At 36.0% G+C, this 13,298-nt stretch overlaps 1 protein-coding gene across 1 annotated transcript; it reads left to right on the top strand.

Annotated features, from left to right (window-relative positions):
* The first annotated feature begins 922 nt into the window (after positions 1 to 922).
* On the top strand, positions 923 to 1,748 carry LOC106778924. The gene is made up of 2 exons (XM_014666933.1): positions 923 to 938; positions 1,324 to 1,748. Exons 1-2 carry the CDS (start codon positions 923 to 925, stop codon positions 1,746 to 1,748), a joined length of 441 nt encoding a protein of 146 aa, XP_014522419.1.
* Positions 1,749 to 13,298: the final 11,550 nt, after the last annotated feature.

Here is a 13,298-nt window from a genome sequence, read left to right as displayed (position 1 = left end):
AGGCCCTTTTCGCCGAGGGATCGAGTTAAGGGGAGGCTAAGAAAGTCGCATAACAATTGAATCAATCTAATAATCAAGGGTAGTATGTAAGAGAGAGTGGANTAGATGAAATTGTTAGTACCCAACAACATNCANNNATCCATTGTTTTCACTTGTCAATTGAATCAACATTTATCTTTGCATGTTAATATATTTTGTTCTCAAAACCAATTTATTAATTTTTATTTTCCAAGTCTTATTATTTTAATTCACGTGAACGAGAAAGCCATACGAGTCTCTTGGGAAAAACGATACTTGGTCTTACCATTTATATTACTTGTACGATTTGGTACACTTGCCAATCCGTCAACAATTACATGCAAAACCAAATCATTGTTGCCACTCTCTTTGCTCAGTAATCCCTATAAAAACTCTTCCTTTATATTTTATACTCACTCTTTACTTATAAATAATATATACATAAATAACAAAAGTGCTGATAATTAATAAATAAAGTTCTCCAAAAAATATCAATACAAACAATGAAGGCTTCCAAAAATACATGCCTTAATGCTCGATTATCACTTTCCACTTTTCCTATTGTCTTTTCATATATAAAAAATAAAACAATCAAAAGGATCTATTATGTTATGTTATATATGCTACAATTTTTATACAAAGTCCAAAGTAACACTTTTTGCTTTTGAATATTGCATGAATAATCTGATATTGGGCTGCTTTGTTTGCATCAATGCTTAATGGTCTTGTTAAACTTTTATTATAACCACTTATTAGTTATGAACCTGTTTGGAACAATGGAAGTATCTTTATCTCATTTATTGTTTAGTTTGGAACATCTTACTAATTTTGCATATCATGCTCTACTTTTGGCCTTTTTATCTCTAAAATTTTTAGTGGCATATCAAGTTCTCTTCTCTATCACATGCATTGTATAAAAGGTATTTTTTTTATTGGAAGACTTTTAGGAGTAGATCAAAGACTGGTTTTAGAAGCTATCTCTTCTAATATTTTTAATATAAATTGCCAGTGTTTTGTTTAGCAGGCAAAGCAACAATAAAAATCACAGCTCTATGAAGAAATGAATTAACCCCATTAATTTTATATTATTGATTGCTTGTTAATTGGTCTTTTACTGATGATTTAATTCCACAAGAGGAATAGTCTTACAATTATAATTTTCTAATCTGCATTATGTTTACTTAGTAGATTACTTAATCCACTGTCATTTATAAAATATAAAATGAAAAAAAAAAAAAATCCTTTCATGACTTTTCTGTGGCTGTGGCCAATTTCCTGGACCTGAAGTTACCTGTGTTTTGGCAGGGTTGTCCAAAGATGACATCCAGAATTGGTGGTTTGCTCACCTGAAGTTACCTGTGATAAGTGTCAACAATGCTCACCTTGACCTTCTTAGAAATGACTATGCTGGTTTGCTCCAAACCCAACTCACTATTGTTGTCACTGCAAAGAATGGGAATGCCAGGGCTCATGCAACCTTCACCGACATCAACTTCAACATCAGCTACCAAGGGCAGGACATAACTGTTCTTGTTGCAGACCCTTTTGAGGTGCCAAAGAACAGCTCAGAGGACCTCGGCTACGTTGTTCAGTCATCATCCATACCCTTGAGACTTGATCAGATGGAGCAAGTGGATAATGCATGGAAAAAGAATGAGATTGAGTTTTGCACATATTTTCTCTCAAAGAATGAGATTGAGTTTTGCACATATTTTCTCCCCTTTCTGTAGTCTCTCAGTACCTCTTTCATATTTGCTTCACTCAGTAATAAATGTAGATTTTCAAATAATGAAATTCTGAATATTTGCTTCACTTTTGTTAAAATTCCACTCATTGGGATATGTTGATTATTAGGCATTCAGCGTATTTTACATTGTTGTTTGGCTTTTTATTTCTTTTGTTTTTGTGATACGGTACTATTTGACTAATTAATATTTTTCTAATAATTTTTTTTCCGAAAAAAAAAACATATTATAACATACTAAATAATGTATGTTATAACGTACAAAAATGTATATGTTATAATAAATTATACCTATTATAACGTACAAAAGTTTTTACGCCATAATATCTTTTACGCATATTATAACGTATTTCAGAAACTACATTATAATATGTGCGACATATTATATCGTAAATTTTTGCTACGTTATAAAATGCACAAACTTACTATATCGCTCAGAACTATATCTCCAGAAAGTACGTTATAAAAAGTTATTTTTGTACATTATAAAAAGTCATTTTTCCACTAGTATCTCCACCCCCAACACAAAACTTAAAACAAAAAAAATCAAAAATCAATCCAAAGTTTGCCAAAAAGAGAAAATTTTACATCGTGGTCCCCTGTGTACAAAAAAGTGGTTCCTTCAGAAGAACTTTTTGTACAAATTCATGAAAACATTCGCGTAAACGTTTACCACCAATTTGTAAACGATTACAACACCATTTTTCAATGCACTTGACTCAGGATTTCATACAACTACTTTTAGTCAACACAAGACCTTCCTCAATGGACTTTGGGGTCCCCAAAATCAAGTCTTCACCCCCAACACACAACTTAAAACCAAAAAAATCAAAAACCAATCCAAAGTTTGCCAAAAAGTGAAAATTTTACATCGTCGTCCCCTATGTACAAAAAAACGGTTCCTTCAGAAGAACTTTCTGTACAAATTCATGAAATTATTCGCGTAAACGTTTACCACCAATTTGTAAATGATTACAACACCCTTTTTCAATGCACTTGACTCAGGATTTCATACAACTACTTTTAGTCAACACAAGACCTTCCTCAATGGAATTTGGGATCCCCAAAATCAAGTCTCCACCCCTAACACACAACTTAAAACCAAAAAAATCATAAATCAATCCAAAGTTTCCCAAAAACTGAAAATTTTACATCGTGGTCCCCTGTGTACCAAAAAGTGGTTCCTTCAGAAGAAATTTCTAAAATAATTCATGAAAACATTCGCGTAAACGTTTACCACCAATTTGTAAACGATTACAACACCCTTTTTCAATGCACTTGACTCAGGATTTCATACAACTACTTTTAGTCAACACAAGACCTTCCTCAATGGAATTTGGGGTTCCCAAAATCAAGTCTCCACCCCCAACACAATACTTAAAACCAAAAAAATCAAAAACCAATCCAAAGTTTGCCAAAAAGTGAAAATTTTACATCGTGGTCCCCTGTGTACAAAAAAGTGGTTCCTTCAGAAGAACTTTCTGTACAAATTCATGAAAACATTCGCGTAAATGTTTACCACCAATTTGTAAACGATTACAACACCCTTTTTCAATGCATTTGACTCAGGATTTCATACAACTACTTTTAGTCAACACAAAACCTTCCTCAGTGGAATTTGGGGTCCCCAAAATCAAGTCTCCACCCCCAACACACAACTTAAAACGAAAAAAATCAAAAACCAATCCAAAGTTTGCCAAAAACTGAAAATTTTACATCGTGGTCCCCTGTGTACCAAAAAGTGGTTCCTTCAGAAGAACTTTCTGTACAAATTCATGAAAACATTCGCGTAAACGTTTACCACCAATTTGTAAACGATTACAACACCCTTTTTGAATGCACTTGACTTAGGATTTCATACAACTACTTTTAGTCAACACAAGACCTTCCTCAATGGAATTTGGGGTCCCCAAAATCAAGTCTCCACCCCCAACACACAACTTAAAACCAAAAGAATCAAAAACCAATCCAAAGTTTGCCAAAAAGTGAAAATTTTACATCGTGGTCCCCTGTGTACAAAAAAGTGGTTCCTTTAGAAGAACTTTCTGTACAAATTCAAGAAAAAATTCGCGCAAATCGTTTACCACCAATTTGTAAATGATTACAACACCCTTTTTCAATGCACTTGACTCTGGATTTCATCCAACTACTTTTAGTGAACACAAGACCTTTCAACAACACTAAGACAATCTGTCAAGTTTAATATGTAACAACTAAATGCTAAAATTATTTCTCAATTTCAATAACATTACTCATTCATTTAACTGTAATACAATGTGAAACAAGGATAGTTCAATTTAACATCTGTCAACAATAACATTACAATTGAAATTACAAAACACATTTGTCCACAACAAAACATTTGTCAAAAATAAGACTTCTACTAATTAAAGTATATAATCTCTAAACAAACGTATAATAATGTTACACATGTTTTATTCTTAGAGTTCCAGTAAAAGGAGATTTAAGAGCTTTGCTCTTGAACCGCCTTCGTGACCCCATCCTCACGAAAGTCTTCATTGGAGCTGGATCAATGCTCGATGCTTCTATGTCAATTGCTTGTTCAAAGTTGAAATAAAGTTCGTGGAAAAGGAGTGTCGAACCGTCAACTGCAACAACCACAAACAAAAAAACAAAAATTTCAAAACCCTAAAACAAAAACAACTACAAACTTAACAAAAAAATTCCCAAAAACAGAATGGCCATTTGTCCCTTTCAACAAACGCACTACGAACAAAAAATTGACCTTATTACTTGAAGGAACCCACAACGAACAACGAAATACCCAAACACAAAACGGACCAACTAAGGAAATAACCACCAAATAACCACAAACAAAAAGGACAAAAGGAAGAACAAACTTACCTTGCTCGTCGAAGGACCTTGCTGAGTGGAAGCATCCATGCCTCGTCGAAGACACACTCAACACCGCCAACACAACAACGATGATGATGGTCACAATGACCGAAAGAACGAATCCGACCACCACACCGGAATGAGAATACCATTGGACCTACAGTCATAAGGGCAAATGTGTAGAAAATGGTTAGGTTTCACGAAACAACAATACAACCTATGTACTAGAGAATACGTTACTATTTGAACACTTCGACTTACCAAAATAACAAAAACTAACACACAATCAGAATGGCAGAGATGACCTTTCACCAAACGCACAAAACGAGAGAGACCAATGCTTTCACCAAAACCAGAGACAGAGAGATAGCGCTGCCTTTACCACTTCAACAAACAAATAACAATGAGTCACAACACAAAAATGACCAAAAGACAAAGATAGTAAGGGAGTGGGTTCACCGAAAAATGAAAGAGAGAGTGCTCCTCGGAGAGAACGAAAGAGCCAATCAATGGGTTCATCGGAGATTACAAGAGAAAACCAAAGAGATTGTGGTAATCTGAGAGGACGAAAGAGGCAATGAGTGGGTTCACTGGAGAAAATGAAACGAAATAGATAGTGCTAATCGGAGAGCGTTTCTGCAGCACGGTAGGGCATTCGCTGGTGGTGAAAAAAGCTTTGGAGAGAAGCGAATAAGCACGAAAGAGAAAACGAAAGCACAAAAGAAACCGCCAAACGAAAATTTTGGTTTTTTCATTCCAACTATGCCCTTGCATGTACTGAACATCAGTTTTTTTTTTTTATTTAAAATGCACCAACCACATTTTGACACCTGGATAGTGTCAAATTGTGTCAAAATGTGGTGTTGAAATATCATTTTGCAAAGAAAAACTCCATGGAAGCCTGTCTCTGCCGCAGCTGTGTGCCACCGTCACCACAAATACAGCCATCGTGGGTCGCGGTCTGAATCTTCGCCGGTGACGACACTCGTTGCCAGAGCCACCGTCGGCTACAGCGCCAAGATCCCCTTCGTTTTCCTCTCTTCGCGCGAGGGAAACCCTCTTGTTCGTGAATGACATCGGTCGTTCGTCGTCGCAACGGTGTAGCTGCCACCTAATCAGAGTCGTCGCCCTCCGTCGAGTTCCCTCCACCTCCATTACGTTGCCGTCAACATCGAGCCAGCTGCACCAAGCTCTCTCTTCTTCCTCTGTTGCTCTGTACAACAGCCCAGACTCACCACCGGATACAGTGCAAGCCATGGCGTCGGGTTCTGCTCTGATCTTCTTCTTCTCGGCTTTAACTAACTACAGCTTCTTGATATTGGATTCCTCTTCGGCGGAGACAAAGATCTCACTGGCCCTTTGGTTTGGTTTTTTATTTGAGTTGTGAAACTGAGAATTGAGATTACAGATTTGGAATTGGTGTTCGAAATGGGATCTCTCACAACGCCGTCGCTGCGATGAAGGCTGCTGCAGATACTGTTGTGGTGGTTGCTGCCTCACGGTGGAAGGAGCCATCACCCGAAATCACCCTTGCTAACGTCGCTGAGTCTATTGCTCTATTTTCCTTTTCGACCTTGGTTTCATTTTTGGCTGTCCTTCATTGAATTTTGTTTTGTATGGTAATGGTTGATAGATAGATGCTTGGAAGAAAGGTGGTGATAGTATGTTTTGTAGTGTTGGGTGTGGTGTGATGTGCCTTTCTGTGAAAGGTGGATAGGGGATGTTAATGGAGGTGAATGGAGAATGATTGAGCAGAGGCTAGTAAGTAATTAGTTGAAGCAATGCAACGTGGTTAGTGATGGTTCTGTTAGTGATGAGTAAATGTCAATTGTGCTTGATGAATTATCTAGGGTAATGATGAAGATAAAAGGAAAATGTTGCCCAAAAGATTATGGAGGGCTGGGATGAAGATCGTGGGTGTTGGAGGTGTGTGTCCCCATCAGTGGAAGGAAGAAGGTGATCCTGAAATTATGGAGGATGAATTTTGTTGTGTGGTCTGGACGTGTCCGAGGAAGTAGCGAGTGAATGTTGGTTTGGGTCTATCGGAGGAATTGAAAGTTGTATGGTTATTGAACTAAAGGCCATTGTGTTGGTGAAAAGGAGGCAGGTTTGTCATCAAAGTTGCATAGGCCGAGAGAAACGAGATGAAGATGGGGATACTGGTTGTCGGTGTTGATAGAGAATCATGTGTGTGAACGATGATGGCATTGGAGGTGTGTGATGTTTTTCCCAGTCTCCTTGGGTCGGAACCTTGAGTGAGTAACGTATAAGGAAGAATTAGGAGTGAAAGGCCAAAATGTGGTTGGGGGTTGGTATGGTTTTTTTTGCAGAGCAGAGTGGTGGTGTGTGTGATTGAAGGAGATGAATTCCGTTATGTCCCCCCTGTGCCCTTTCCAAAACGTGTTCTTTTTTTACAACAAACTTTTTTCCTTTTTTTTTTTTTTTTTTACGTTTCCCTCTTCTTTCTTTTTTTTTTATTATCATTATTTTCTTTTTTTCTTTTCTTTTCTTTTTTTTCTTTTTAATTTTTCCAAAAGAATAAAATAAAAAACTAAATCAAAGTAAACTAAAAATTAAAAATAAAAAAACAAAATAAAATAAAATAAAAAAACAACAAATCCTATTATTTAGTCACCCGGACGAAATTGGGTGTTGACACAATGCATCACCGTAACATGTGGAATCAAAAGAAGTAAAGGAAAATATAAAGGAAGAGTAAAGGTGTTTCTTTTCATTCACCCAGAATAACATTTCCAAGCTCCCAAAAATAATGTTCCAACTGAGAATATCATGCTTTGAAAGTGACGGCTGCTAGGTTTTTAATCCCTAGGGCCATGTGTCATCTTTTAAGGATGGGTGGGGTCCACCCAAAAAGAAAACCCTAGGGAGGTGCCAAGTGTCTTACAACTTTGGGTCCATCATAAATTTTGCCAACAATGGCCCAATGTGCACAAGTTTAATGAAAGCTTTCTATACTACTAATTTTCAATGTAATTAAAATTTGAAATGCCTAATTGTAGAGTCTTTAATTTATTTGCCTCCTTCCTAATGCTCCAAAATATATCTCCAATATTTTCCCTGCAGTTAAAAATACAATTAATCAGCTCAGAAAATTCAAATTAACTAAATTAAGAATTTCCGATCAAAATAAGCATAATTAGGAAAAACGGGAAAATATCGGACAAATAAGCACAATTCCCTAATTAATCCTAGTACAATAAACTAAGTGAAATCAATAAAATATCGAATCATCAGGCCTTTTCCACCATCGTTTAATAATGAATATATTTTGGTGGCAATTGATTATGTGAGTAAATGGGTTGAAGCTATAGCATGTCCAAAGAATGATGCCAATACGGTGATAAAATTCTTGAAAAGGCAAATCTTCTCACGTTTTGGATCCCCCAGGGTACTTATTAGTGATGGGGGGTCTCTTTTTTGCAATGCTCAACTTGCCAAGGTACTTAGACATTATGGGGTGAAACATAAAGTGGTTGCACCTTATCACCCAAAAACGAATTGTCAAGATAAAGTCTCTAATAGGGAAATCAAGAGGATATTAGAGAAGACAATCACTTTTTCACGAAAAGATTGGTCACATAAATTAGATGATGCTCTTTGGGCATATAGGAAAACTATGAAGACTTCCATGGGGTTATCACCTTTTCAGATGGTATATGGGAAAACATGTCACTTGCTAGTAGAGATGGAACATAAGGCTTTGTGGGCTTTGAAATTTTTAAATTTTGATCCTCATGAAATTCAAAGCAAGCAAAGAAATCAGTTGTTAGAGCTTGAAGATATGCAGTTACATGCATATGACTCATCTAGGAGCTATAAAGAGAAAGTGAAATTTTATCATGACAAAAAGCTGATAAAGAGAGTCTTTAATCCAGGACAGCAGGTGCTATTATTTAATTCACGATTGAAGTTATTTCCTGGGAAGTTGAAATCAAAATGGTCAGGACCTTTTGTGATAAAGCGTGTATACCCAAATGGAGCTGTGGAATTAGAGACTCCAGATAAGGATGGTCAGTAGCGGAGTTGAGTGGTGAATGGTCAGAGGCTCAAACAATATCTGGGAGGAGAGGTGGAGCAATTCTCCACGGTGATGATGTTGGTGGATCCATGAGGTTTGGGTCAGGCTCGTGACGTTAAACAAGCGCTATTGGGAGGCAACCCAAGTTTTATTTTTCTTTTCCTTTTGTACTTTGAATTAGTAGTATAGGTTAAATTTTATTTTTGTGTCTATACTTGGCTTTTACACTGATTCTAATGATGGTTTAATTTTATTGCATGATGAGTTATTTACTAATGATGATTGATTGTGGATGATGATTGAGAATGTGTGAATACTGATATCCAGGTTAATGGTTCACTAACTATATGAATAGATGAGTAAGTGGTTTATGATTGTGATTTTGATGCTAAGCAGGATTCATGAATGAGAAGTGAGAAAGCATGATTATGTGAGGTATTGAGCTTCAGAGTTTTTATTGATGTATGCACTGTTCACAGGGAATCATGAATGATATTGACTTAGTCTTGATAATTGATTGAATTGCATGTTTATGTCATATGATCAAGGCCATGCTTGGAAATCCTTACTTAGCCAAATTTTCACCCAAAGTGTTTAAAATCATATACCCTTTTTGAACCTTAGCTTAAACAATATGAAAACCCTTGTTTGAATTGATTAACCTTGAGTTGGGTTGAGAATAATTGTATGTGTTGAAAAGGTTCAAGTTTGGGGTTGTATGGGGAAAGTGAAAGGCAAAAGAAAAAGCATTGAGTTCAAAAGCTGAAAAAGAAAAATGCATGAGAAAAAGAAAGGAAAAGAAGAAAAGAGAAAAAGCATGTAAAGCGAGCTCAATGTAAAAGGAAAAAGGGAAGAAGTTGGGAATGAATGAGATTGGTTAAAAAGAGAGTGTGCTTGAACTTTGAATGATGGTTTAAACTCTCTTAACTCAAGGATTTTGTATTCTAGAAAAACCATTTTTTCTTGATAGCTCAGCCTCATTTCAAGCCTTCGAAAAAGTCTTTGTGATGACATTTGCATGTGAAGATTTTGATTGTTTTAGATGAATGGCAATATTGTTTTATGTGACATGTGAACATTAGAGAGTAGAGTGACCTCCTAAACACTTGAGTGATTGAGTGAAACACTTGCTTGGTGAGAATTGTTAAATCCATGTTTATATCTATGCTTAGTTGATTGATCATTCATGAACAAAACATCTGTTGGAAAAGATTGATTATGTGAACTGAATTGGATTGAAAGCATGCATGCATCTTTATAGGAGTCCACTGAAATCTGAATTGTATAATAACTTATTGTGAGAAAAAGGAATTTTGAAAAGTGTTGAATTGTTTGATGAAAAAGTGGAAAGCCAAGTTTTGTGTTGTTTACTTGAGGACAAGCAAAGTTCTAAGTTTGGGATTGTGATAACGGTCTAAAAACCGTTATTTTCATACTTAAATTCATATCTTTACTTTGCCAATTGACTCACTTGCATTTGCATGTTTATTTTTTGTTTTGCATTCACACAACAAATTTATTTCTTTTCAAGTCTTATAAGGTTAACTTACATGAAAGATAGGGCCTAAGAGTCCCTTGGGAAAACGATACTCGGACTTACCGTTTATATATTACTTGATAACAATCTGGTACACTTGCCAGGGGCTTAACACTTGTCGACTTATTTTTCTTTTCTTCTCAACTGGCTCCCTAAAAGGAAAAATGCTGAGAGGGATGGCCTTAAAGACCACAAGTTCTTAAGTCGGTTTAAGGGTTTCCTGTGTCACGATCAGTGTTGCCTTACCGACCGTCGGTGCTCCCGAACGGGGTGTGTGTGGGTGCTCAGAAGGAGGAAGGGGCCTTAGCGACAGTCTTCGCAATTTCTTTCAACGACTTAGAAGACTCCTCGAGTTCAACCTATTTTGTTGCGACAGGCCTACCTTATTTATAGGCAACGAATCGCGGACCCAAAAACCACCTCAATTATTGGATGAAGCAAGATCCAACAGTTCAATTCAAAAAACTCTAGAACTTACACCTTGTGCGGGAAACGAAAAAATGCATCCAATGGTTTAAAACAAATGACCCTACAACTTACTCTCAACACGAGAAATAAAGACCACCCACCAATGGTAACAATTTCAAAATTAAGTCACACTCCGAACCGGACGGAACACACGCACTAACCAACATCCCTAAAGTCCCTTCGCCAAACCTGTTTGTCTCGGACTTGGTGGGCTTGTTACTGTAACATCCCGATTTTTTGGGATGTCTCGATTATTAGGGGAAATTTAAAATTTTTAAAATCATAATATCATCGCGGAAATCCACTTATAAAATACTGAAATTAGTACAATAAAAACAAAATAAAATAAACCCGATTACATTGTCTCTAACATTTATAGCACGAAAACTTTATTTAACATAAGTATTTTATTTCCACTCTCGCGTCTCTATCATACATTTGAAGCATCTGCAACATCTGCTCCCGTATAACTAAAAGTTGTACGATCATCGCAAGAGACACACAACCACAAACACAAACAAATATGGGTAAGTTATCATAACACAACCAATAACAATAAAAATATGTACAAGATTAGTAAGCACGACTTAATAATAATACCATTAAGCTACAATGTTAACCTTACTCACATAATTGTTTCTATACTATGAACATAATCAACATCCTCGTTAACTATAATGTGACTATACCCTCCACGTCATCATTTTCCATCACATTGTCATCATGAATCTACATTACATGTACCTCCACCAAAACTAACCTCATCACGAATCTTTCATCATGAATCACGCCATGAGCCTCCACAATACCATAACTCCACAGTGGAAAGAATCAGTCACATTCAAAAATTCTAATGTACTCAAACTAAACCCTCCACGGTTTCACTCCAATAGTAAATTACAATTAAATAAATAAATAATAAATAAATAAATAAACATCATTCCAAATAAATAATTAAATAAATATCATTCCAAATAAATAAATAAACAAATATTATTCAATGTCAATCCAAATTAATAAATTATTTATTACTTTAATTAACCAAGTCCTGTTACTTTTCAATTAATTTCTAATTCCAAATTATTTAATACTTAATTTTAATTAATCTAATTTCCCATAAATTACTCTCCTTCTTACTCCAAATTAATTTCTCTTTCCAAGTAATTAATTTGATTCCAATTAATTACTAAATAATAAATTCTTACTTATAATAATAATTAACATCATTATGATTTTCTTTTCTCTCTTTACAATTTCATTTTTATCAATTAACGTCAATAATTAATTAATTATATTTTCCATTACTCTAATTTTAGAAACATAAGATTAATTTTAAGTTCTCTTATTATTAATACTTTTGGTCTATGTTCTAGCAAATCTGTCGAATTAAAGAAACAACTTTGGGTCCAATTAAGTCCAAACAGCACAACCACAATCCAAGGTTGTCGGTAGCCACTGCGAGCCCCTGGTCTCACAACACATTTCACTCCATCACCTTCACTGAAAGTTCGTAATTGCCAAGAACAGAGAATCCCAGAAAACCAAAACAAATTCTACTACCCACCATCCCAAAACCTCAATCATCAATCCACCGACGAAGGTCAAGAACACAAGATTATCAAAACACTAAAACCCAATTCGAGAGAACAAGAACAGAACGCCCTAAGATAATTCCCGAATCAAAAATCAAGAGCACAAGGACATCAAAACAGCACCCAATTTCAAACCCCAATTCGAGCAAAACCCCCAAGGTCGTGAATTTTGAATGGAATTGATGCTTTCCCTGCAACGAAAACTCAGAAACATAATGAATCTGGAAAGAAGAGTTCTCGCAAAAGCCCCAAATCGAAACCGTAAATCGCATGACGCGCCAACAGTGAGAACAAAACCCTGTGCTTCAAAGTCGCCGGAGTTCGAAATTCCGCGAAGGCGTCACTGCTGCCACACCCGCGAACGAGGACCATCGTGCCGCGGAGACGAATACGTGCCTGTTGACAAAAATGCCTCCCTTCCCTGCATGAGGCAAACCTGAACTGAGAAGAAGAAGAACGACAAACGCGTCACCGCGAGCCACCTGGAGAAAATGAAGACGCCGTCGCAGTCACAGCCTCTCCACGCTGTTGTTGTCACCCCCAAAGACCCTAGTAAGAAACGCAGAGAAGGAAAGGGAAAGAAGTCTCCTGGTTTGCGCGAGACTACAAGGAACAACCCAGAACTGGGTCTATCTGAGAGAGGAAGAAGCTATGCTTTGGAAAAGTTCCAGAGTGAAAGAAGAAGGAAAAAGTTTATGATTAAACTTATTAAGAGTGAATTAGCTTTTGCAAGCTAATTAGGGTAAATAGGTGAATCTAATTGAATTAAACAATTAGAATTACGAAAGTAATTAGAATTTACTATTTACAGAGGTTAACGTATTAAACATTAAAGATTCCCAATCTTTAATTATTTTTAATTAACATGATCAGGATTCTCAATCCTTAATCGTCCAATTATGTTAAACAATAAATCCTAATCTTTCGTAAACTATTAATTATAATTGAAAAGAAACTCCAATTTCTCATAAAGTATTAATTATAACTAAAATGAAGCCATAAACCCTAGGTACTATATACTTTCTGAAACAGAACTCAATCACA

This window comes from Vigna radiata, unplaced genomic scaffold, assembly GCF_000741045.1.
Source record: "Vigna radiata var. radiata cultivar VC1973A unplaced genomic scaffold, Vradiata_ver6 scaffold_180, whole genome shotgun sequence".
Taxonomy (NCBI): Eukaryota; Viridiplantae; Streptophyta; class Magnoliopsida; order Fabales; family Fabaceae; genus Vigna; species Vigna radiata.
This window is presented reverse-complemented; position numbering and strand designations above follow the sequence as displayed.